This window comes from Amblyomma americanum, chromosome 10, assembly GCF_052857255.1.
Source record: "Amblyomma americanum isolate KBUSLIRL-KWMA chromosome 10, ASM5285725v1, whole genome shotgun sequence".
NCBI classification, from domain to species: domain Eukaryota; kingdom Metazoa; phylum Arthropoda; class Arachnida; order Ixodida; family Ixodidae; genus Amblyomma; species Amblyomma americanum.
The window spans coordinates 49,397,059-49,420,116 of record NC_135506.1 but is presented as its reverse complement, the minus strand read 5'-3'; the positions used below and the strand labels follow the sequence as shown (position 1 = coordinate 49,420,116).

Sequence of the window (23,058 nt, the reverse complement as noted above, 5' to 3'; positions counted from 1 at the left end):
GTAATAACTTTTGGGGATCCCTAAAGGTTGGACGAAATGGCACTTCTCTACAAGAAAAACTACCATTTCGTCAAAAGGAACGAATATAGTCAGATTCAACTCACGTCTGCAGTAGTGAAGCTCTGGCCAAATTTATGGCCACTACACACTGTTTCTCTGCGACAAGAAAATAGTCCATTAAAACTTTTCTCGTTACGCTAACAAAAAGTTAATCAGCAAATAAATTACAAGCCCAAGAATTTTCACTCTGAACTGTTTAATATTATATTTTAGTGTTGCGACTGGTTAGAAGAGTAGCAAAGCGCCCTTCAAGCTGCGTTTTTTCTTTATTTATTCACACTATAGCAACAGTCTTCCTCTCGTCAAAAGCACCACGAGACAAACTCTTGGCGAAAAAAAATGCACACCAGCCGCGTAGACCCAAAAAAGGTTTTATTTAAACGCTCATATGCACCTAAACAACATGGTACCAGCCAGACGGAATGAAACGTTTTTTAGCGATTCAGCATAAGAAAAGAAAAAGAACATACTGCACTGAAGTTAAAAAACAGGAGAGGTTGCTGGCACACTAGCACAACTTAGCACAAAGTGTTGGCGAGGAAAGGCGAGAACAAGCAGCACCACAGAGACACTGCAGCGCAGTTAAGGAATAAAAAAAACAATCCTGCGCAACAAGTTGCAGTCTGAAGACAACCAAAGTCGTGATAACAGTGACAAGCTCAGCCTTTTGACAAATTTGGGAGTGCAAAGCTTCATCGACATGTTTGGCGCAAAAAACGCCTTGCTCCTCAGTTGAAAGAACACTTCAGCACTACCAAACAGCAGCACCACAGGAGTGTGACAGAGCGGTCAACTCGAACAAAGTTTAAAAAGAAGTTAAAAGCCTGCAAATAATTCCACACCTTCGTAAAGACTCACAAAAGACATCTCAGCAAAGGTAACAGTGGGCACTACATCACGTTTGTGTTTTTCTCTATGCTATTTTAACAGCTCAAGTCTCGAAAAGACTGCACAGCACTGAAACAAGAAACATTCCACTACAAACAACCATAGGCTCATACATAATGTGGCTATGTACAGAAGAGTGAACTTTCTCCACACAAAATTTCATAAATTGAACTCCATAAATGTTCTGCATGATAAAATAACAGTGTGTACACTTCCTTGCTGGGCTTCAAGGATGCTACTTTTTGCAACTTTCAAGAGACGTATTGAAGCCAGCCATGAATTCGACAATGGCGCAATTATATTTCCCTCTGCTATGTAAAATGTTTTCCAAGAGAAAACTTTACCGACACAAATCTTTCCCTGCAAAGCATATTACAGTTAAGATTACAACCAAAAGGTTTCTTATTCATTTTTGTTTTTTAAATATGGGCACTTCAGGATTTCAGGTGGGTTTACAAGTACCACATGTGGTTTCCCCAAGAGGGACATTTTGAAGAAAACAAGGCACTTGGAAAAGACGCCTGGAAGGCTCTTGAGCAAAGTTGCTGGGACAACTACAAACGCTGGATGCAGGCTTGAGCAGTCATTGGTTAGCTACGGAGTGGGGACACATCCAACACTTCTATGGGAAACCAGGCAGCTTTTTTTTTTCTTTCTGTTCACCCATGGTGGACACAATGGCACAAGTTATTGTCTTCCTCTAAAGACAATTAACTAAAAACGCATTAACAAATAATGAGCGGCGGATGAACAGAGCATGTCAGGATGCCATGCGGCAAAACACCATACATTCAAGAAAGAGTTGAATGGGCAGATATCTGAGCAGTCCAACCAATGAAGGTTGTAAGAGTGTGATCATAGCTATGAGGCGCCACATGCCTCGTAAATGATGCAAGCAACAAGTAAGTGACTCTAATCGGCCACAATCTGAAATGTTACCTTAGTAGCAAACAGCAAAGGGTTTAACGAGAGTAAACTCTGCCTTTGTACTAAAAGACTTTGTGGGTGCCAGACAGCCTACACAGGTGCACAAGCTGCTTTTATGCTACTCTCCATTGTCAAAAGTATAGTGCTTGCCTGTGCTGTCACGCTAACCCCACTAGATTGAAGTAGCTCCGACTGGTCACTTGAAAATTGCCTTGAATGGCTGTAAGCATTTGAAACACACTACGATGGCAATAGCACAGCACATTAGACAGCAGCAACCTCAAAATCTGGTTTTGGTTCTGAACGATAAGCAGCAGTCCATTCCAATTAACTGTGGCACGGTGGCCAATTAAACAAAAATTGACACGCTGGCGTGTGTAATGGCACAAAAATTTTCTCAGGGAGAGTTCACCAATCACACATTTGTTACAAACGCAGCTTTACTTTTCTGAATGCACTGACCAGTCAACATGACCAAACGCATTCTCAGCGCTACATCTGGTCAGCAATGCGCCCGCAGAAAAGAGCAAGAGCATTTTCAGCACTGAGCTAAGAACTCCACTGCGATTTTATGAATCTTAATACACAACCCACACTGAACATACTGTAGGAAAACATTTACATGAGCAAGCGTGGACACAGACAGCAGATGGAAACAATTGCATCTGGAAGCGCTTACACTAACGCACAACTGAAGACGGGTATGAGCACACTGGAAACATCTAGCCCTCTTCGCAGAAGAGACAAAAGCACCGTGCAGTAGTACGATTCGAGGTTGCAAAAAAACTTTGTGCAGCAATAAATCGCACAAGTAGAAGTTGCTGTCGGCTGTCTAGCTACTAGCAGAGAGTAGTATAATGCCTCTAGACAATGCTTGACATTAGTGTGAAAAAAATAAAGGGGCCACTGAGGCAACTGTACAATCCTACTACACTTTATAAAACGCAGAGCGAACTTGAGGAAAGCTCTACATTCCACGCACAAGTTAGGAAACATGTTCTTCATCCGCCGTTACTTAATGCTCTAGAAAGAACAGATGCCAGCTTCTCAAGAGCCCAGCCTGGCAGGAAAAAGGGAAAAAAAAAGGAAGAAAGAAAACATTTTGTTCAGCTCCCATCACTGCAGGCATATCCCCTTCCATTATACATTCACAAAGCTCAAGTTTGATAGCCACTACAAGGGAAGCCAGGCTGGGTCATCAACTCACAAGCAACTTCTCAATCTTCTGTACATTTATAAATAGACTGCATTAAATTGTAAGTGATAACCTAACGCAACCGCTTTCCCAGAGGCTTAAAGTGCAAAATAAAAAGCAAGACGTATAGGCAGACAGACGTGAATCTCACCCACAGGTGCTTACGTGTGACGAATACTACATGCAATGACCATCATAGTCACTCTTGCAACTGACGAGCAACTCTGATTCAGCGACACCAGAAATGTCCGCAAGTACTACTACTACTTAGGCCTTTTTGTAAGAGAAAAATAAAAATATCAATGCTGATGCATCCTTGTTTCCGCGCAACAAAATGAGAACCGCAATGCTAGCACGATAAATATCCAATGCCATAAGGACTAGTTGCCACCATGGCACAAGAAGGCTTAATGATCTTGAGCAGGCAGTCTACGATGTGCCAAAACCGCATAGGGCCACTTCAACATGGGATATCAATATGGTAGTAAATGTGGCTGCAATAATGTACACTAGCGATGAGAAACCACTAGCTTTTGAGACAGACCAAGCCGTTGACTGTAGCTGAAGCTATCGGGCGCAGCTGAACACCGCCCCAAGGCTTACACAATGGGCACACGATTCTGTTAACAGGACGTGGCATGCTAGTACTAGTGGCATGGAAGAGCGCACTACTTAAAAACTGAAAACTTTACAGACTGCAAAACAAAGCCACAGCCTTGACACAGCACGGCTGCCAAAGTGATGATGCAAGTGAAAGGGTTTTTGTTATGCCCTGTGCTTGGTCTAGGCAGACACCGGCCAGGGTGAAATTAAGAATCACGGCAAGCGCATTTCAAGGTATGTGTGTTGCCCCGATGGCACAACGTTCCGACCACTGCAATGACTTGCATACTAACCAACCAACAACAAGCCACACCTAAGCTAACGACACACAACCACGTGTACCAATGCTGGACCTGCACTAGTGCTGCGCCAACAATGTTAGCAGGTGCGATACCAACCAGCGACATCTTAAAAACCAACAGCTAGTGCAGCAGCAGGGTGTCAGTAGGGTACTACAGCCAGGACTCAAATAAAATTCAGGACTCAAACTGACACCTCTGAAGCTGATAAGGAAAGCATCACATGTTAGCTAAACTATCAGGCAACATAGTATGCCTACACCCCATTTTTAGGAACAATGCTGCTGTCACCCGAGTCACACACAAGAACACAGCAGCATCAGCAGAGTGCAATCAGCAGATGACCAGTTGATAACAGGAGAAGTATGCTGATAAGCTACTGCAAGGTCGCAGCTGCACGACCAAGTCAGAGCGCAGTATGCTTCCCATCTACTACGTGATTTGATGCAACTCACATGAACTGGCGCCTCACCACTGGTACCCGCACCAAGGCACTGGAGTTGGTGCTGATGGAATGTGCACCTCAGTGACTCCCACACAATGGCTGAGCACTGCGTACGTTACGTCTTGATAAGAACCTTGATGGCTTATTAAAAAAGCAGCCAAACTGCTGCTGCAAGTTTGACACACACAGTAAACCGTAAACGATTGTCAACATACAAAGCTCCTGCATTTCCGATGATTGTGGCACAAAAACATGCCCTGTCTCAGCAATGAGAACCTGCCGTTCAGTATCCAAGACCAGCAACATTCAGTACCCCACACACGACAGCTTACCAGAGCAACTGCTGCAATGGCAAAACAAAACAGCCACAACCTGTGGAGGCTAGGCTGCTGGTTACACTGTTGGAGATTAACCAGATGAAAAGAGTAAAACCAAGCGAGCAACTTCGAATCAACGCAGCAAGCATCCGATTCTTCCAAACTCAGCCAAGCCAACTGAAAACTAATGCTGGTGATGGTGAAGTCTAAATGTACAGGACTTTTTTAGGCATTCTGCAGAAGAATGCACCAGTAAGGAACTCCAAGAAAAGAACAATAGTGGCAACAGGAGGTTTCAACTCCAGTGTACAAAGTTCGCATTTCCTTTGGAGCAGGAATATGTTCAAATTCAACGATTCGTGGAGGGAAAACTAGCTGTAGCCAGCCTCAGCATGCACGGGTGAGTGCCGCCATTGGCTGCTCTGTCTTGCGCGTGACGATGCCTCCTTCTGCCCTGCACAGAGTCCTAGTTGGCTGATGAGAGCACCAGCTCCGTGCACCAGCGAACGAGAAGCAGCCCTACCACGTCACTACTGAGCTGTACAGAAGGCATGCACCAATCACAGGTGAGCGTGGCCCCAAGGTCTCACCCTGTCACGAGGAAGCAATACTCTATAAAACCGTGCTGCATCCAGAGCATCTGCAAGCGGCGGCCACATGCCGCGCTTGTCACTGAACTGCGTGAGAATGCTCACGGACAATCCGAAGGTGTGCACGAGGACGAGGAGACTAGCACTTGCGGCTTGGCAATGTTGCAGCCTTTCCACCAGGCCCCGACACCGAAGACGCTGATGTGTTGGAGCTCGATGATGCGGTTGAGGGGAACTTGCGGAGGCGGATGGCTCCGGGAGAGCCGGCGGCTGCCGCCGCAGAGGAGGATGCAGCATACCCGCAGGCGTCAACGCGGATTCTCAGCTGGGCGACCCAGCGCCGTTGGTCGTCGGGTGTGGGCGCCAGCAGGAGCAGCTCCTTGGCTGAGGTGGGGTCCACCTTGCAAGGGGCCAGCATGTCGACGTGATCCCGGTGCAGCTTCAGGCGGCACCGGCGGCACTCGAGCGCCGGCGGGGGCTTGAACATGTGCCACAGTGGCTTGGGGCACAGCTCGCATGTGGTTGGCATGTGGAACGAGATCGGGACCAGGTCATGACCCTTGTGCTCCAGCGTGCTCACCTGCGCCGAGGGAGGCTCTCAGAAAACAGTTTGCGGATGCTCAAGGCTTTTTCTAGTATTCATCTGAACTTCCTAAACCAGTACTACATAAAAGAAAAACTCCTAACGCTCCTTTCTCTGATATATACATAGATCCCATTATTCTCCTTTAACTATGAGAACTGCTACAAGTGTGGTCAGGAAAAGAAAATAAGAAGATAAGCGACAGTTGAATCTTGCTACAGTGAAATTCACAGGCATTGCAAATAATTTCGCTGAAGCAAAGACTTCATCGATGGCAAATCAGACTACAGCATAGACTGCTCATAATACATACCGCGGGAGTCGGGAAAATCCGCATTATAAGCGGTACTGCACTGTAACCAAAACGTAGTTTTTCCACGCATTCGCGTTTTCAGAATGGCCAGCCTACCTTTCAAAGTGCGCCTGATGACGCATCAGACGCACAACACTGCAATCACAGGCAACAAAGAAGTTTATTTGATCTTTTTGTCGAAGCGTCATAATGAATGAAAGAACATTATTTTAGTCTGGCACTGCGACTGAACTGTGTTGCTAGTGGTTTCATCTTAAAAAACAGTGAAGCATTTGCTTGCTGAGGTTTCTCTGAGCGCAGAAGCGGTGCAGTTTGTTGCAACAGTCGAGTGCATCTTTCCACGAAACTTCTGCCCTTTCACTCATTTCGTCGGGCTCATCCTCGGATAGAAACTGATTGCGAGCAAGCACCGCTACCACGATGTCTCCATCTGTGGCGGCTACTTCACACACAACGCCATCGGAGTCGGAGACGATGAGCTTATCTCGTGCCGGTCCTTGAAACGCTGTGTACAACCATTCAATGGGCTGAAACCAAGATGCCCCAAAATGTTTACAAGGAACCTGGCCTTAGCTTGCAATATCGAGCCACTCACAGGAACTCTCTTGGCTCGGATCTCGCGAAACTGTTCAAACAACACGGCGACATCTTCCTACTTTGACGCACGAATACGCTGCCTTGCAAGCGACGCGGAGTCTTCCTGCAGCTGTTGTTGCAACTTGTCGCTGTTCTTCCGAATGATGGACACAGTAATGCCGGCGACACCATACTTTTTTTTGCCACCGTAGCCTTTTCCAAACCGCTCTCGACACCCCTCGCAATGCTCTGCTTGGTTTCGAGAGCTTGCCGTTTCCCGGCTTTCGGAGGAGCAGATGCCATCGGAACAGAAGCCAACCTAGGCTGGTAGACTTGCTCATGTTGTCAACTTGTCACTACACGCGGCGACACATCTCTCTCATGGGCTCAGGCATGACAAGACCGACAAGACGCTGCCGCAGGTGTGCTTGGTACAAGCACCGCTTGCAGCGTCATGCTGTGCGTACCGTGCACTTGCCGCCGCGGCCACTGCTCCAGCATGCTCGTCTGGCCGTGCCATCACGTGCTTTCAAGTTTTGTCCAATCAGCGTGCCCAACGGAGGAGCATCGGAGAGAGAGGAAAAACGCCTGCTTTGTCACTTCTATTTTTTTCTATCCTCTCCTGCCTTCAGCCTTGCCTTGAATCACATTGACAGCGCTCCCCCACTCTGCCTGCTGCCCCTTTCTTGCGCAATCTGGGAAGTGTGCTCCTCGCACCCGCCGGTACCCACGGGCTTGCGCCGGTACGCAGGCCGCCATGCTTTCCAGAAACCACACTATACGCAGTCTTCGGTTACGCACTGGCGCGTATTAAGCGGCACGCCAATACATTGCACTCTATGGGAAGTGAAGCGGTTGTCACAAAAAGCCGCATACAATGCGGTCCCGCATTATAAGCGGTTACGTTATAAATGGTCTGAGCTGTACAACATTGACAGTTAGGACTAGTATTTTAAAAAGGTCATGAACAACATTTACTATTCCAAAAATCTGTCAGCTTTTATCTTTGGCCATTTCAAAATCAGTGCCATGACAAAATTTCTGGCAGTGATATCTATACAGCGGCGCGGTCAGTATGGCAGTGTCCCCTCGCCACTCACACCTTTCTCAGCGACACATGGTGACATGGCTGTGCCGATTCTCCCAAGCCTGCCTTGCCAGCACCAGCATACATGCTCGTGAGTGTAAAATATTTGAGGAAAAGTTTTTTTTTTTTTTTTAAACCAGCAAAGTAAATTAGGGGTGCACAGATTATGCGAGCAAATGCGGTACATGGCTTGCTGAAGGGGGATCGGAAATACTTCGCTGTGGCAGAAATTTCGTAGCAGCATTCACTGCAGTGGGTAGGACTGCACTAATGACGTGGAAAAGGCTAGCAGGAAGTGTGGCAATGCCAGCATATGGTACTCACGTCTTTGAACTGAGGGGGGTCTGGACAGTCGCCGGGTTTTCTGCTTTCGCCTTCCCCTGCGTACAACACCTGCATGCCAGAGAGCGACGGGTTACACTCGGGACTCAGAAAATCGAGGCAACTCCAGTTCTGCAGCCAGCAACACTTTCACAAACAGTTAGGCAATAAGCAATCACCAAGTGAAACAGTTCAGCCACATAGTAAATTTTTTGGAGGAGCGCAAATAACCAAAGTCTTAGAGCACAACAGAATGAAAATTTCAGTTTTAAATGAAATGATATGGTGAACAATCAAATACATACATATCTTTTCCTAAACAGCACATTTACGTTACACGCTGGGATATTAGAACTGCTGAAAAGCAGACCAACAAGCAGCTAACACAAACAGCATGATTTCATCACAAGGATCCCAAGAAGGAATACTACTATTACTGTGTTCACGAGGACAAGAAGACTGGGGTAGTAATCACAAAAGGCACTGATTGGGCAAAATGCCATCACAAGCTGGGACAACGCACGCCTGTAAGGATAGGCGCCAGTCATCATCAGGCTCAGAAAAAATACACTAGAACCCTGCTGTCACATTTTTCATGGAATCGTGGAAAGAAAATGTATCAGCCGGGAAACATAGTAGCTAGGAAGCACGCCTGTTAAAAAAAAAAAAAAGGTACATTGTTGCCCGCCGTTTTTTTGTTTGTGCTTTACCTCCAGTAAGGAGAACATGCTTCCTGAAAATCTGGAATGCTTTGTGGCTTTCTCCGTTGTTCGCATGCACAAAAAACCATAAATTCCCTGCAATGGCTCCCCTTTGCCCAAGAAGCTGTTGGTGGGTGAAGGGAGACAGCAGCGAAGAGGGAGGGGGGGCACGCGGAGCAGTCCAAGTTGAGCGTGCGTGCTTCTGCACTGTTTGCGCAGTGGCCGCTTTAATCCCGCACAATCCTGATCTATATATTGGAACCTCACAACCGAGTTTTTAAGCAGGGGGCAACACAGAAAATCTGGATGACAGAAACATGCCTTGGAGCCAACCCCCCGTGCAACTGCATCTCACACAGCGCTGCCTGCGTGTTCGCCACCGCACAAAATCATTTTCGTGCCTTTGGTCATTTGTGCTCGTGCTGCTGTGTCGATGGGACTCTACCAACAGCCGCAGAGATTCATGCAGCACCTTAGTGTGCTCAGTGGCGGTGGTGCGTGCACCATGCCGGAAGCCGCCAAACACGGGGGCAGTCAAGTGCCAATGTAGTCTAGTTCTGCTTTGGCCCCGTGCCGTTCCACGTGCGCTAAATGTAAGCTGTCAAAATGCCTTCATGGGGTGAAGTGCTATCGCAAAGTGACATTCGCAACACAGCATATGGGAAAGGTGTCACAGCTACAACGTAACAGCCGAATCTGTATTGCATGGGTGTCTATGGGGGCCTGGGCAGGACTCGCTTACGAAAACCGGTACTAGCTGGGTTCTAATGTGTTAAGGCACTTGGGACATGCAACAGATATGTAGAGAACAAGAAAGAAGAATCCAACTTTCCACGAGTCCAAAAACCTTTGCTCCGAAGGCGCAAATGACACCGCGAGTTGCCAGGTCAGAAAACAGACTGTTCAATGTAGTCAAGTAAGGGGTGCTACGTTCGAGAATTGACAACCTTTTAAGCGCAGAAAATATTTTTTTTTTGCATCGCACTGGAGTACAGTCAAACCTGGATATAACGAAATTGAAAAAAGTTCGCAATTTTTCGTTATATCCAGGTTTTCGTTACATGCAGTTTTGGGTTAAGACTGGTAAGGATTATGCCAAAACGAAATAAAAATTCGACAGATATCAATTCAAGTGAACTCGCCATTCAAAGAATTTATTTAATAGAGAAAAACTGCGTAATTTTCGCTTGCTGTTTTTGCCCGATCGAAGCCACTACTCGGCGCTCCAAGGAAACTAAGGCATCCATGGCTGCTTCATCGTCCTGCGAGCCGACGAAATGGCGCAGAACGTCCACCGCGTCCATCAGTTCCCTCGCGGTGGGAACAGCACAAAACGTATCTGGCTCTGACGAACCGTCACCTTCAAGGCTATCTTTAACGGTTTCGACAAGTGCCGCATCAGTCATCTCTTCCGTAGCCACGGCGCCGTTGTCCACGAACAAAAAGTTGCACAGCTCGACACCGTCGGGCACCCCACCGTTCATGCGTAGTTCATCCCACGCTTCTGCGACCTCGGGTGGGCTTGAAGGTTCGTCTTCAGTGACTGTAGCTTGAATGGCCTTATTTACCTGAGCCTTGGCGAAGCAATTGGTGATCACTTGTGATCCGACCTCTTGCCACGACGCAGCAAGCATTTCGATTGCTTGGTAGATATCCACTTTTGTTGGCCATTCAAGGCGGATGTCCAGGAGCATCTTCTGTATCAATCGACGCCGGTAACAGCATTTAAAGCTGTTAATAACCCATTTGTCTAAGGGCTGTACCAGAGAAGTGCAGTTAGGTGGCAAATGCTGCAGCTCGACCTTAGAAAGCTGTAGGCCTTCCACATGGTGCGCGGAGCAGTTGTCAAGCAGCAAACAAATGCTGCGAACTTGTCGCTTGACATCTTGGTTGAGCTCCTTCAGCCAGTCGTAAAAAATTGCCCGCGACATCCAAGCTTTGGAGTTTGCCACATATTTTACTGGCATCCGCCCTGTTCTTTTAAAACATCCGGATCGGGCATTGCGGAAAATAACAAACAGGATTCGCTTGTCGCTGGCATCAGTGTTGGCGCAAAGCAAAACCGTCACGCGGAGTTTAATTTGCTTTCCACCGCGGCAGTCTTCTTTCAGTGAGAACGTGCGGCTCGGTAACATTTAAAAAAACAGGGCCGTCTCATCAGCATTATAAATGTCGGCAGCTTCATAGTGGCTGAAAATGCCGGGAAGCTTCTTGGCCACCCACGAGGCAGCAGCATCGCTGTCTGCGGAGGCAGACTCGCCAGATACCACTTTTCCGACGACACCGTGCCGGCTTTTAAATCCTTGTAGCCAGCTGTTACTCGCTTTGAAGTCGTCGTGGCCCAGGATACAAGCAAAATCTATGGCTTTCTGCTGTAAAATCGCGCCACTTATGGGCACGTTTTGTGCTCGTCTGTCCAAAAACCATGCAAACACGGCGTTGTCCACATCAGCATACGTCGACGTCTTCAGGTCTTCAGTCTTTTCTTCTGGGCGCTTGCGCCCGACTCCATCGCACTGCGGATGCTTTGTTCTGCAGCAAGAATGGTTGACAGGGAGCTGGCTGGTATATTGAAGCGGGCAGCGACATCCCTCTTTTTTTCGCCGGCGGTAACCGCATTCAAAATCGAGAGCTTATCTTCAAGCAACAAAACTTTGCGTTTCCTCACAGCAGAACTCATCGTAACGAACCGACACCGTAAACACACACCAACACACACACGTCAACACGCTGACGAAGAAGGCTTACCATAACTGCGCCGCAACACCACGAAAAATTTGTCATACTAGTAGTGCCACCTAGTGTCAAGCTACAAAATGAAAGCTTAAAAGTTGCTACGCTTGCCACGGAGCGGCGATAGCGGCGCTCAACATCATCATCATCACTGAGGTCTGCTTGTATGCTGCGATTGCAAGCGTTCTGCTCGCGGTCTACTTTACCTTTTAATATAAAAACTTACTTAAACAATATTCATTAAAGTTGCGCACTGCCCGGTCAAATTTCGGGCAAAACATTACAAGATACAGCTCGATGATCAGAGCCACGGATTCGTTACATCAAGGTCAACTGCCGCAACGAGTTCGTTACATGGAGGTCGCCTATACATGGGCTTCAATGGGGGATGTGCTGGGGAATTGAAAAATTTCGTAAAATCCAGGAATTCGTTACATAGAGGTTCGTTACATAGAGGTTCAACTGTACCAGATACTGCTAGGTGTCTTCCGGCAGAGCTCTGCTAGGCTGGATAGCCAATCAATGCAAATTACACTAGGCCCGACTCCACTTCTCATCAAGTGGCTAAACACTTCTTGAGCATTTGTCGAAAGCATTGCACCCTGCTGTCTTCCCGTGTCACAGCATCTATCTGGGCTGCTCCTGTAGTGATGCACAAAGCTAACTTCAAGGTGGCTTATTTTTCAGCAAATACAATTTCTCGTTTTTTTTGTGCTTTACTTTTGATTGTTGAATATGAAAATTGTAGACAACTTGTCTCTCTTCTTTCTCTCTCTCTCTCTCACCCTCTCTTTGTGTTTCTCTTCAATGGGGGTGCTACGCTTAGCTCCCACATTTGCATTCATTCTTGTGTTCCCTTTCTTCCTTTTCCTCTCCCTTCCCCCACATCCCTCTGCACCTCTTGAAATTTAAGACTTTTTCCTGTCTCCGGCATTCATTCCTAGAACACTTCCGCTCTCTTTCTCAATTGCGTTTTAACCTTGAACAACAAACTGCATACATGTTCGATAGCGCTGATGTAAAAGCTCATTTGATCGCCTCTACCAAATGGGCCCTCCAGAGCATGTCAATGTATCACTCTTACACAAAACTTAACTCTTGATGTCTTTAAACTGCCCGCACACCATTGTGCTCAAACCTCCCATTTCCGTTCCCTTCATCTTCCCACTACAGCCCTGCTTGCTCTGTGGGATAGCTTCTGCTATTTTTAAGGGGAAATCGAGTGATGTCCGGGTATAAAGATGAAAGCCCTAACAAAACAAAACAGGCGCTGCTACATGCATAATGTTTAGCAGCGAGTGATCATGGGGTCCCGTGTCCACGCAACATAAAATGCTGCACAGTTCAGACAGAACCCTGTCTCTTCTGGAAGCCACATTACAGCTGGATGCAGAGCTGGACGGACTCTGCGGCCTGTCCAGACGAATACAAACCCCCTAGTCGCACCGTTGGCACCAGGCTGAGGCATCATCACTCATGTTTAGACCCTGCTGGCTTCCACCTACCTGGTTTCAGTGTCTGGTTTCAAGCATATATTCACCTCTAAGAAAACAAACTAAAGATTGCAGCTGTATCCTTTTCTCGTCAAGCCCACCCAAACAAATTCACCCCTTGATAGACAAGCATATATACCAAGCAAGTGGCCCCATGTTACAATGCTGTAGCGGAAAATTGAGCATGTGCTCTTTTAGCAATGACCCAGTAAATTTTCACATTGATTTATTGATTTTTTTTCACCCACACATTCAATGAGCGACCAACTCCTGTCATTATGTGTTAACCATGCCTTTCACCCACCTGAAAAATGCGGGGAATGTCCTTGGCATCGGCACGGATGACGTCCCCCTGGGTGACCGACCGCACGTGGAACAGCTTGCTCAGGTCAAGAACCAGTACAGGGTCTGCGTTGGCCCGGTCCGCCTCGCAGTTGTAGAAGAGGATCTTGCGCGAGCTCACCACCACGTACTGCCGCCGCCAGCCGTGGCGCTTGATATTCTGCTTCAGCGGCACCGAGAGCCAGCCTTCCAACCGCTGGAGGTCCCCGTCGCGGCCACCGCTGGAATTCGTGGTGGATGCTAGGGCATCTGGGGAGGTCAGGGCAGCAGCTGACGCCACTCGCCGCAGAACCTCCATTTCGGAGTCCTTCGAATCCAGCTCCATCTGGAGCTTGACACGTGCCTGGCTTTCCTCGTGGGCTGTCGCCTGCGTGAGACATTTTGAACAGAGTCACCTAACCTGCTGCAGTGTCTCTTGCCGAATTTCTTGATAAGCCACATTGTTTTGTTACTCATGACATGCAGCTGAAGTGTCTCAAACCTCGATGCTGACAAAAGCTTGCCGCGACATCAATGCTTCAAAATATTTGCCCATCGTTATGTCGTGAAACTGCAATCCCTAAAAAACTAAACATAAAAGCTGTGCTGCTGGATACAGACAGATGCGGTTAATTTAATGAAGTAGGAAATGAACCCAAAAAACAAACTCTGGCACAACACAACATGTGCTACATGATATCTGTATCCTAAGCACAACAGAGCAACAAATGTACTCCTAATTGCCAACTGCTGTGGTTCAAGCCCCATGTGATATTTTTAGTAATAGAAAAAGCTTGTAGGAAGCTATGCCCAGCATTACAGAACTGAGCAGACTTAGCAGGCTGTAGTCATGTGTAAATCCAGACCACATTTGTTTGCCTCAGAGTTTGCAACCAACCAAAAAAGCCATGTGGCCTTGGTGGCGTTACTTGCCTGCAGGCTGCACCATCCCCTGCCGCCACTGCGACTGAATTTTTCAACCTGGTGTACCTCAGTCGATCAGAATACAGCACTGATATGCAGCACCTTGCCTGCAGCTTGGCAAGCTCTTTCTGTAGGCAAACTGCTACATGCAGACACATAAACTAAGCTTTATAATCCTTGACAACGACACAAACATACCATGTGTGATACTGTATAAACTTGAGTAATGGCCGCACTTAAAAAGAAATTCGGGTCTTAATTCCGAAGGCGTGGCCCATACACAAATTAAAAAAAAAAGTACCGCCATGAATTTTTCTCAATTATCTGTCTAAAACAGGAGGTGCAGCCCTTACACAGGATTGTACGGTATTAACTCTCCTGCTGTTGTCTGTGCCCTGTTGTAAAACTGCAATGGGTATAGATCTTTGAAACACAAATTGGAGGATGCTTAAGCTTGCTTCCTCCTCAAGAGTGAGACAGGACGTGTTGCAGCATTGCCAAGGAGTCCACAGAACACCATGGCCCCTTGGGACCACATGGCCCATTGGACAATTTAAGGAAAGGACGCCTGTCTCATACAGTATTGTGCGTTTTTATCGCTGACACTTTCAAAAATTTCCCCGCCTCAACCGCTGGCTCGTTTGCGGTGAAACTGCACACAGAGCTTGCGTTTTATGGTAACTTTTGTATCGTAGGAAGTTTGACAACGGTACTTACTCAGTTGAGCCATGCATGATGCGAAAACATAATCATCTACGTAGAGATCGGCAACCAAAACCCACAGACGACGCTTTTTCGCTGAAGGGCGGCAGTGGCGCCATCTGTTTGCGGTAGCGCAAAGCGTCACGACAAGGCCGTCGAGGAGAGCGTTGCAAGGAGCGCGGGCCGTTTGAATATGCCGTTCCTGTCGTTTCGTCTGCTTCTACTGAAGCGCTTACAACATTTTCGACTAATTAAGTGGAAAAATATCAGAACAAATGATTTACCGAGGCTTTACCTTTTAAAAAATATTGTTTGCAATGCTCGCCTCGGCGGCCTTGTCGTGACGGTTTCCACTGCCCAAAACAGATGGCGCCACTGCCGCCCTTCAGCGAAAAAGCGCCGTCTGCGGGTTTTGGCTCGCCGATCTCTCGTAGACGCTTATGTTTTCGCATCATGTGCGCCTGAACTAAGTAAGTACCATTGTCAAACTTGCTACGATACAAAAGTTACCATAATACGCAAGCTCTGTGTGCAGTTTCACCGCAAAGGAGCCAGCGGTTGAGGCGGGGAAATTTTTGAAAGTGTCAGCGATAAAAACGCACAATACTGTATATCTCTCTCAGTGGACACCCCAACTGGGCCATATTTTTTATTTATTTAATTATGACATACTGCAGGGGTGAGGCCGAAGCAGGATTGGATTACAGACACAGATCACAAATTGAGCAATTGAGGAATCTCAGTGGACACCCCAACTGGGCCCTAAGGGAAGAAAAATGAAATGAAAATTGGTTTTAAGGAAAGGAAATAACGCCTGTCTCACATTTCTCTCTGGATACCCAGACTGAGGGGTGCCTACGGAAAGGAAAAAACAGCACCATATTCACTAGATGTGCCTTTGTTCATTCCAAACCATCCAGCTGGCGTGATGGAGTGGTTAGCATGCTTCTCTCGCACTCCAGGGGCTTTGCTTCGATTCCACAACTCCACCTATTTCCTACTCTGTTTTATTTATTAATGCTTCTGGGATTTTTCGCTCATGGCCAATAACGCTGACACAGATTACACCGACACCCGGCCCTTAACGCTGTCGCGTTAAAAGCTGTGCTGCAGGAAAACCAGCGGGCAGCTACTCACAGCCGCCAGTCGAGTGAAACCTGGCACAGACGAGCAACCACTCACCTGCAGCTCGGCGAGCTCCTTCTGCAGGCGGCTGACCATCTGGGAGTACTTGTCACGCTCCAGGGTGAGCTCCTGTTGCAACTTGCGCACCTCACGGTCGCGTCGCCGCAGGTCTCCGGCCGCCCGGCTCTTGCCGCTGCCCGCAATGTCCTTGCGGTTCATGATCTCGGCGAGCTTGTTGACTGCCTGCAGCTTGAGCATGCGCTCCTGGCCGAGCTGCTTCTGCAGCTGCTCCTGGCGCACCTGCTCAGCCTGGCGCTCCTGGCGCTCCTGGGCCAGGGCCGCCTCGTGCATCGACCGCTCACTGCTCAGCTGCTTCTGCAGCTGCTCCAGCTCCAGCTCACGGACCGCCCTGCGTCAGTGGCAGTTGCACACCCCCGCATCAACAGAGTGCCACCTTGCCAATGTTTGGGCCCTGATCAGCGATTGTGGAGGCCTTCCCCAAACTTATGGCAGCGAAGCTGAAACCTGCCAGCACCTGGTGCCTGAGCCAAGCAAGTAAGGGCAACAAATGCAAACATACACGCTGCTGAAACACACAGGGGCTTTTTGCACAATATGTTTAAGCTGGGAGGGTGAGTGCTTATTCTGTTTGCTTGCTAAAACAATTATTCTGAACACCTTGTCCATTACGCTGCATTTAACCTGTGTGCCCCACCACTTGTGAATGCACAGCAGATTCATGATAATTCAAAATATTACAATTCACACTTCCAGCTAATTCACACACATTTCAAACCTTTGGTTGGCCCGGTATGTTTTCAATGCAATTTAAAGCTGCTTAATTTGCACTGTGGTTTTGCTAAATTAAAACTTTTTGTCGTCCTCAAACGCTCCCGGCAGGTGAAAAAGTAGCAGCTGAGATCGGATATGTCAAGTCTGCGGCGACGCTTGGGCTGAGAATTTGGTCCCTTTAACTCGAACGTGGTCCAAAGGGGGGCTGATGAGTCTGATCATCACTCCAAGTGATCAGAGGCACACTGTCGCTGCATAGTTTTGTTTTCTAAGCTACGCTACATGCCTGTGGTAATAGCGCCTATTGGCCGCGCATCGGCAAGCCAAGTCCTGCTGTGCACCGTATTGGTCTGTGATTGGCACTTTGCTGTTCTTTTTTTTTTTTTTTCGGAAGCCATTGCATCATTTCAGTGCAAATAAGCATTCCCCTCGATTCTGTCCGCGAGGTCCTATGTGCCAAAAATGCGTGCTCATCACAAGCTGCTCATTGTTTGTGTGGTCTGCCACTACAGCGTTGCACCTGTGAAGGAGGCTGCGGAAGGCCTTACTATTTTCTAGAAGCTCTGCTTTGGTATTCCCAACAGCGGGCATGCAGTGTAGCATGATGGAATTGCACTTACTGATAACTTGGAAACCAGTACGTTAGTGAGAGCCGTTTTTTAAATCGCACGACCAGTTGGAGATTGCTGGTTGAGTAAACATATCAGTGCTTTTCACCCATTTTTTTCTTGTGCCAATGCTTTTAGCTGCTTGAAAGTTTTAATTAATGAGAGTCTACCGTACTTCATCCACTGTTAGTGAGTGCATGGTGAACCCTACGGGAGAATTGCTCGTAATGGAATTCCAGCCAGCACATCATCAATACAGGTGGAAATTGGTTTATGGTTAATGGGGGTTTAACGTCCCAAAGCGATTCAGGCTATGAGGGACGCCGTAGTGAAGGGCTCCGGATATTTCGACTACCTGGGGTTCTTTAACGTGCACTGACATCGCACAGTACACGGGCGTCTAGCGTTTCGTCTCCATCGAAGCGACCACTGCTGCCGGGATTGAACCCATCTTCACACAAAGCGAGTTCATCTTGTCCCGACAGGCATCTGCTTGCTGGTAAGAGGCTGCTTCACAAGACTGGGTCTATTCTTGGGCTGGCTTCTGCCTTCGTTACCTTTGCAACTATCTAATATCGAAACATCCGTGATCGTCAGGTTATCCCCTCTGTAAGCAAGCAGGCCTTTGGGGCATTCAAGAACGAACATGATCTCCTGGGATGTCCACAGAGAGCACGCAAGTGCAACCGGGAAGAAAGCGAGGTGTGTCGCACCTGTCCTTCTCAAGTCCAGCCGCAGTGTCCTCAAGGACTGAACGGTGGAGCTCAAGCGAGTCAGCCCGCACGGTGGCCATCTCGAGCTCTCGGCTCAGCACCTGGCGGCGCTCTTCCAACTCCTGCACCGCTCGGCTGCGCTCGTCCAGCTCTTCCTTCAGCTCGTGGGCCTGAGTCTTGTACAACGTCTGCAAAACACAGGGAGGGGCAAAGCAGAACATTGGCCACGTGCACTCGAAAGCCATGAGCACCATTCCACGGGTCCTTGCCGAGGTAAAACGAGGGTGGATAAATGTCCACTGTTCCTATTTGCCCGGCAATGACAACAGCAATGACATCGAGACTTGCTGTCGGTGAGAATGGGCGAATTGAGGCAGGGTGGGCAAGCCAGAAATTTAACACAGGAAAACCTTGCTGAACCCCATTTTTTTCCACGAAAAAAAGTCCAAGAAATACATGGTTCAAATGTGACTGCCCCCTTCCAATGTGACCCATAAAGCCATTGCTGCCAGCGAGCGTCTAAGAATTGACCAAAAGACCGCGCCTGACCTTTGCAGGTTGACACAAGCAATTCAGCACATGAATCGACTAACAATAGCGCATGCTAAGGTTGGTGGTGGATGGGTGAGTGCACCAACAAGTAGTGCATCATGCGTGGTGTACACCTGGCCGTCACAAATCAGCTGGAAAATGGATTAAGTTTTATCTCCCCCCCATCACATCATGCAGCCAATGCTGGATTGCCTCTTGCACTCTGCAATGGCAGGTGCCTTAACTGTAGCAGTTCGTTTTCAGCCTAATGCCACACGCATTAAACCTTCCCCTGACGTCCAAGGTAAACAAGGCGCACAGTGAGGACATGAACGGTGACTTGCCGAGAAGTACTGTTCGGCCTCAAGCTGGTCCTGGAGCTCCTTCATCTGCAGGTCATCCACAGTCTTTGCCCTAGAAAAGAAAAATATGACAGGCATGTAGAATACAGAAGTGCAAATGTCACATATTTGCTAGCAAAGCACGTATATATAATGCAAGCTGGCTGCAAATCAAATTGTATGTTAGGGAGAACAAACACTGTTGACTCAAATGAAACGCTCGCAGGCTAATCCGTGCTACCTATGCCTGAATTAACGCAGCGGGGTATTCCTTCGTGCAGTCGTCATCTTCCCACTGTGCCTCTCTTAATGGAGCTTCCACAAGAAGTCCACGCATTCTCCGAGGCTATCATCTAAGTCTGTAAGTACATGGGCGCTCCTCTGCTATCCAGGTGAGGCAGGTTCCCACTGAACCCCATGTATTACGGTGCTAGCTGCATGAGCGAAGTTGGCCCGTTTCACAAAGTTCGGGAGGACAAGTGAACAATAGGACACAGGACATGGGAGCATAAAAATGAAACCACATAATGTACTACGCGCATCAAAAATAAAATCCCTTTTCGTCAAAAAATCTTGGTATTAAAAGAAGCAGACCTATTGCATGGCAAATTTTTACTTGTGTGCATGGTACAATAAGTCTAAACCGACAGATCGACTAAACGACTACACAAAAAGTAATTCAGTCTCTTTCCTTACGCTGCTCATAAAAGAGCCAAGGAGGACTTCGTGCTTCACAGAGCAGTGCAAATGCTGCTCGTTTATTGCCTGCAATATGCAGGGGGCAATAAGTGCCATCAGCTGCGGCCACCACTCACGTGAGCATCCGCGACAGCTCCTCCTGTGCAGCCTGCTGGGCCTGGCGTGCCTCAGCCAGGGCGGCCTGCGCCTGGCGGTCCCGCTGTGCCAGCCGGGCCACCTCCTGGGCCTGCTGGGCTGCCTGCTGGCTCAGCTGCGCCCTCCGGCGGGCTTCCTCATCCAGCTGCGCCTGCAGGGCCTGCGCCTTCTCCGCCTCCTGACGGTGCTCCCCTTGCAGCCGCTGCAGCTGGGTCTGCACACGAGCGACCACCACGATTGTGTTGTGTTGGGATTTATGGAACGCGGGCAACTAAGGCCATCGTGTGCCAAGCTAAGAAAAGTTTCCTGCAGAGTTTTATTGAAATGTGAAAAATCATCGGCGGTGCAGTGTCTAAAATATTAGTACTACTTTGCGATGACAAATGAAAGATACTTAGGAAATGGCTACTAATAAAAGCTTTCAAGAGGGTTGGGTAACCTCAGCAGCCATCCTCGTCAGGGCAAGGATCTCGAGGCTCCCAACCAATATAAAAAAAAACCACAGCCTTCTTCTCAAGAGTGAGAAAGTGAGTGAGGAGTATCAAAGAATGAAGCGAAGCAGTGGGTAAATATTTAGAGTTTGCTGAGAAGACCTGCTTCTTTTAAAAAGCTAAAAACACAAACGTCACTCAAGAGCAACATTGGTGTAAAAGAATGTGTTCATTATAAAACTGTGCATAATATTTTTTCCTTAGTTTTTGAAGTTTCATGCATGAGTATAAAATGTGATTAACTGCTAGTTCATTTCCACATTTTTCGCAAACAGGTTTGTCTTCTTTTGTCAGTAGAAAGTTTTGTGCAAGATGTGTGTGGCCTATATGGAGACGACATAAAATAACCTCAATGAAATGCTCCTGGTGGAAACATGACTTCCATTCACCTAAAACTGGCTTTACCAAGTGTAGTTTATTGTTTACTTCGTTGTTCCAAGCCAAGTGCCATTTTTGTCTTAATTTACAGTGTACCAAGTTCATGCAATCCTTAAAGGGTACATTTACTTTTTTTTATCTGCTTACCAACAGCTTGAGCAGCACACAAGTCTGCTCCCTCGTTGCCTTTAGTTCCAACATGACTCGCTACCTAGCACAGCTTTATGTTTCGTCCTTGAGTTATGGCTGTTGTTATGTTGTGTATGATGTCATCAAGCAGCACACTCATTGCATTTCTAGAATGAAGAGCTGTAAGTATGCTTGGCAAGCCTTTCATGAATTGCAACTGTTTCCACGTGAGCACAACAGCACAAACAACTCACAACTCAGTATCGGTTTTTTAGCGACAGCACTGGAAGATCACCTCACCTGCAGCTGCCGGTAGTCAACGTTGAGCATGGACATCTGTCGCTCGCGGTCCTGCACCGCCGCCTCCGCCTGCTGGCGTGCCTGCCGCTCAGCAGCCAGCTGAGCTGCCAGGGCCTCGGCACTGTTCTCGTCGTCGGCGCCCCCACGTGGCCGCTTCTCGGGACAGGTGGCCTGCTGGTTGGAGCCCCGGTCGAGCCGGTTCTGGGTGTTGCGCAGCTCCAGCTCCAGCACGGCGCGCTGCTTTTCTTGCTCGAGGACCCGTGCCGACAGCCGGTGGGCCTCCTCCAGGGCGTGGGCCTCGCGCTCCCGCAGCCGCTCCAGCTCCAGCTGCAGGGCTTGCCGCCGGCTCTCCAGCTCTTGGACACGTGACGACCATGTGGATTTCTCCTGCCGAGTCACGGACGGTGGGAAGAAGCAAAGCAATCAGAGTCCCGAGGATGCTCGATATGTGCTGTGCGTGAGAATAAGCGGCATTGGTCAAAACAGGAGTGTTGTTGTCCAACAGTGCCATGGACGCTGTCAGCCATGAAACAGCACAACAGATTCAGACGACACACAAGAAGATACAGGCGCTGACTGCTAAACTTCACTCACATAAGGAAGGAATTATGTAGACAAAATGTCGCATGCACAAGCAGTGTGCTGACTAATGGCATGGTGGATCAAAGACGAGACAAAAAGGAAATGGCCAAGGACCCTATTTATTACCTAAATAAATAACTGTATGCCAACTGCATGCACCTGGTGGCTCAAGAGGCACACAGCTACATGGGCATCCCTTTTTCGTCCAATATTATCCAGTTGCTTGCTAGCTTTCAAGGCAATGGAGATTTCCTCAAATACTCTCGCCCCAGTGGAACTAAACTAGCATGTTTACAAAGTGAGCCAGAGTTGATAATCTATGATTCCAAAAGGGTACGTTAAGCATAGAGTGTTACGCTACACAGACCACTTTTCTTAAACTGCCTCTAAAATTCAGTCCATGGCTGCCTCTAGGTGTTTCGTTTCATGCTTAAAAGACTCCACTCACTCACTCATTCACTACTCACTCGCTCTCACCCACCCAACCACCCACTTACCCACCCACCAACTCACTCACTCATTCATTTCATTCATTCCCTTGCTCGCTCTCTCCCTCGCTCACTCATTCCCTCGCTCCCTTGCTCATTCATTCCTTCATTCAGCATCGGCTAATATTAACCAGCACCTCAGCAACAGTTTGTACAGACATCTTTGTTAATCTGAGGCACCAAGCAGCCACTGTGGGCCCAAAGGCAGACCCACCTGTTCGAGCTGTATCTGCAGATTAGAGAGGTCCCGCTCCTGGGAGCCCATCTGTCCCCGCAGAGCACCCACGGTCTCTTGGAGCTCCTGGCACGCGCGTTCCCGCGTTGCCACGTTCAGTGCAAGCTCTGCGTTGGCCTTCTTCAGCTTCAGCGTGGCATCTGCTTCCTGCTTCAGCTTGTCATTTAGCTCCCACAGCTGCTTCTCCAGTGCTGATGCTTTGTCCGATGCCGCCTACCACAGAAAAATCGTCCATAATATGAGTCATCCACATTAATGGCTGTCATGTGACATGGGCATGACACTACTGCAGTTATGCCTAGAGGAACTAGCAAAGCAGAGCTTGTCGAGGCACGGCAAGCACATGCCAGTAAAAAAAGCAGTGAAGAGAAATGGACCATATGCAGAGAACATGAGTCGCATTTCCGAACAAAGGCTAAGCTTTGCCCTAAAA

At 48.1% G+C, this 23,058-nt stretch overlaps 1 protein-coding gene across 1 annotated transcript in view; it reads right to left on the bottom strand.

Annotated features, from left to right (window-relative positions):
• Nucleotides 1-416: 416 nt before the first annotated feature.
• The window catches only part of Rok (Rho associated coiled-coil containing protein kinase), a 62,083-nt gene continuing 39,441 nt past the window's right edge, over nt 417-23,058 (bottom strand). Inside the window, exons 14-22 of the mRNA XM_077640934.1 lie at nt 22,605-22,838; nt 21,321-21,707; nt 20,004-20,236; nt 19,192-19,261; nt 18,317-18,504; nt 16,261-16,612; nt 13,436-13,840; nt 8,208-8,276; nt 417-5,904 (exon numbers count right to left, since the gene is read on the bottom strand). Of these exons, the coding sequence (XP_077497060.1) occupies nt 5,464-5,904; nt 8,208-8,276; nt 13,436-13,840; nt 16,261-16,612; nt 18,317-18,504; nt 19,192-19,261; nt 20,004-20,236; nt 21,321-21,707; nt 22,605-22,838 (2,379 nt within the window). The 3' untranslated portion in view covers nt 417-5,463. The remainder of the gene's footprint in view (nt 5,905-8,207; nt 8,277-13,435; nt 13,841-16,260; nt 16,613-18,316; nt 18,505-19,191; nt 19,262-20,003; nt 20,237-21,320; nt 21,708-22,604; nt 22,839-23,058) is intronic.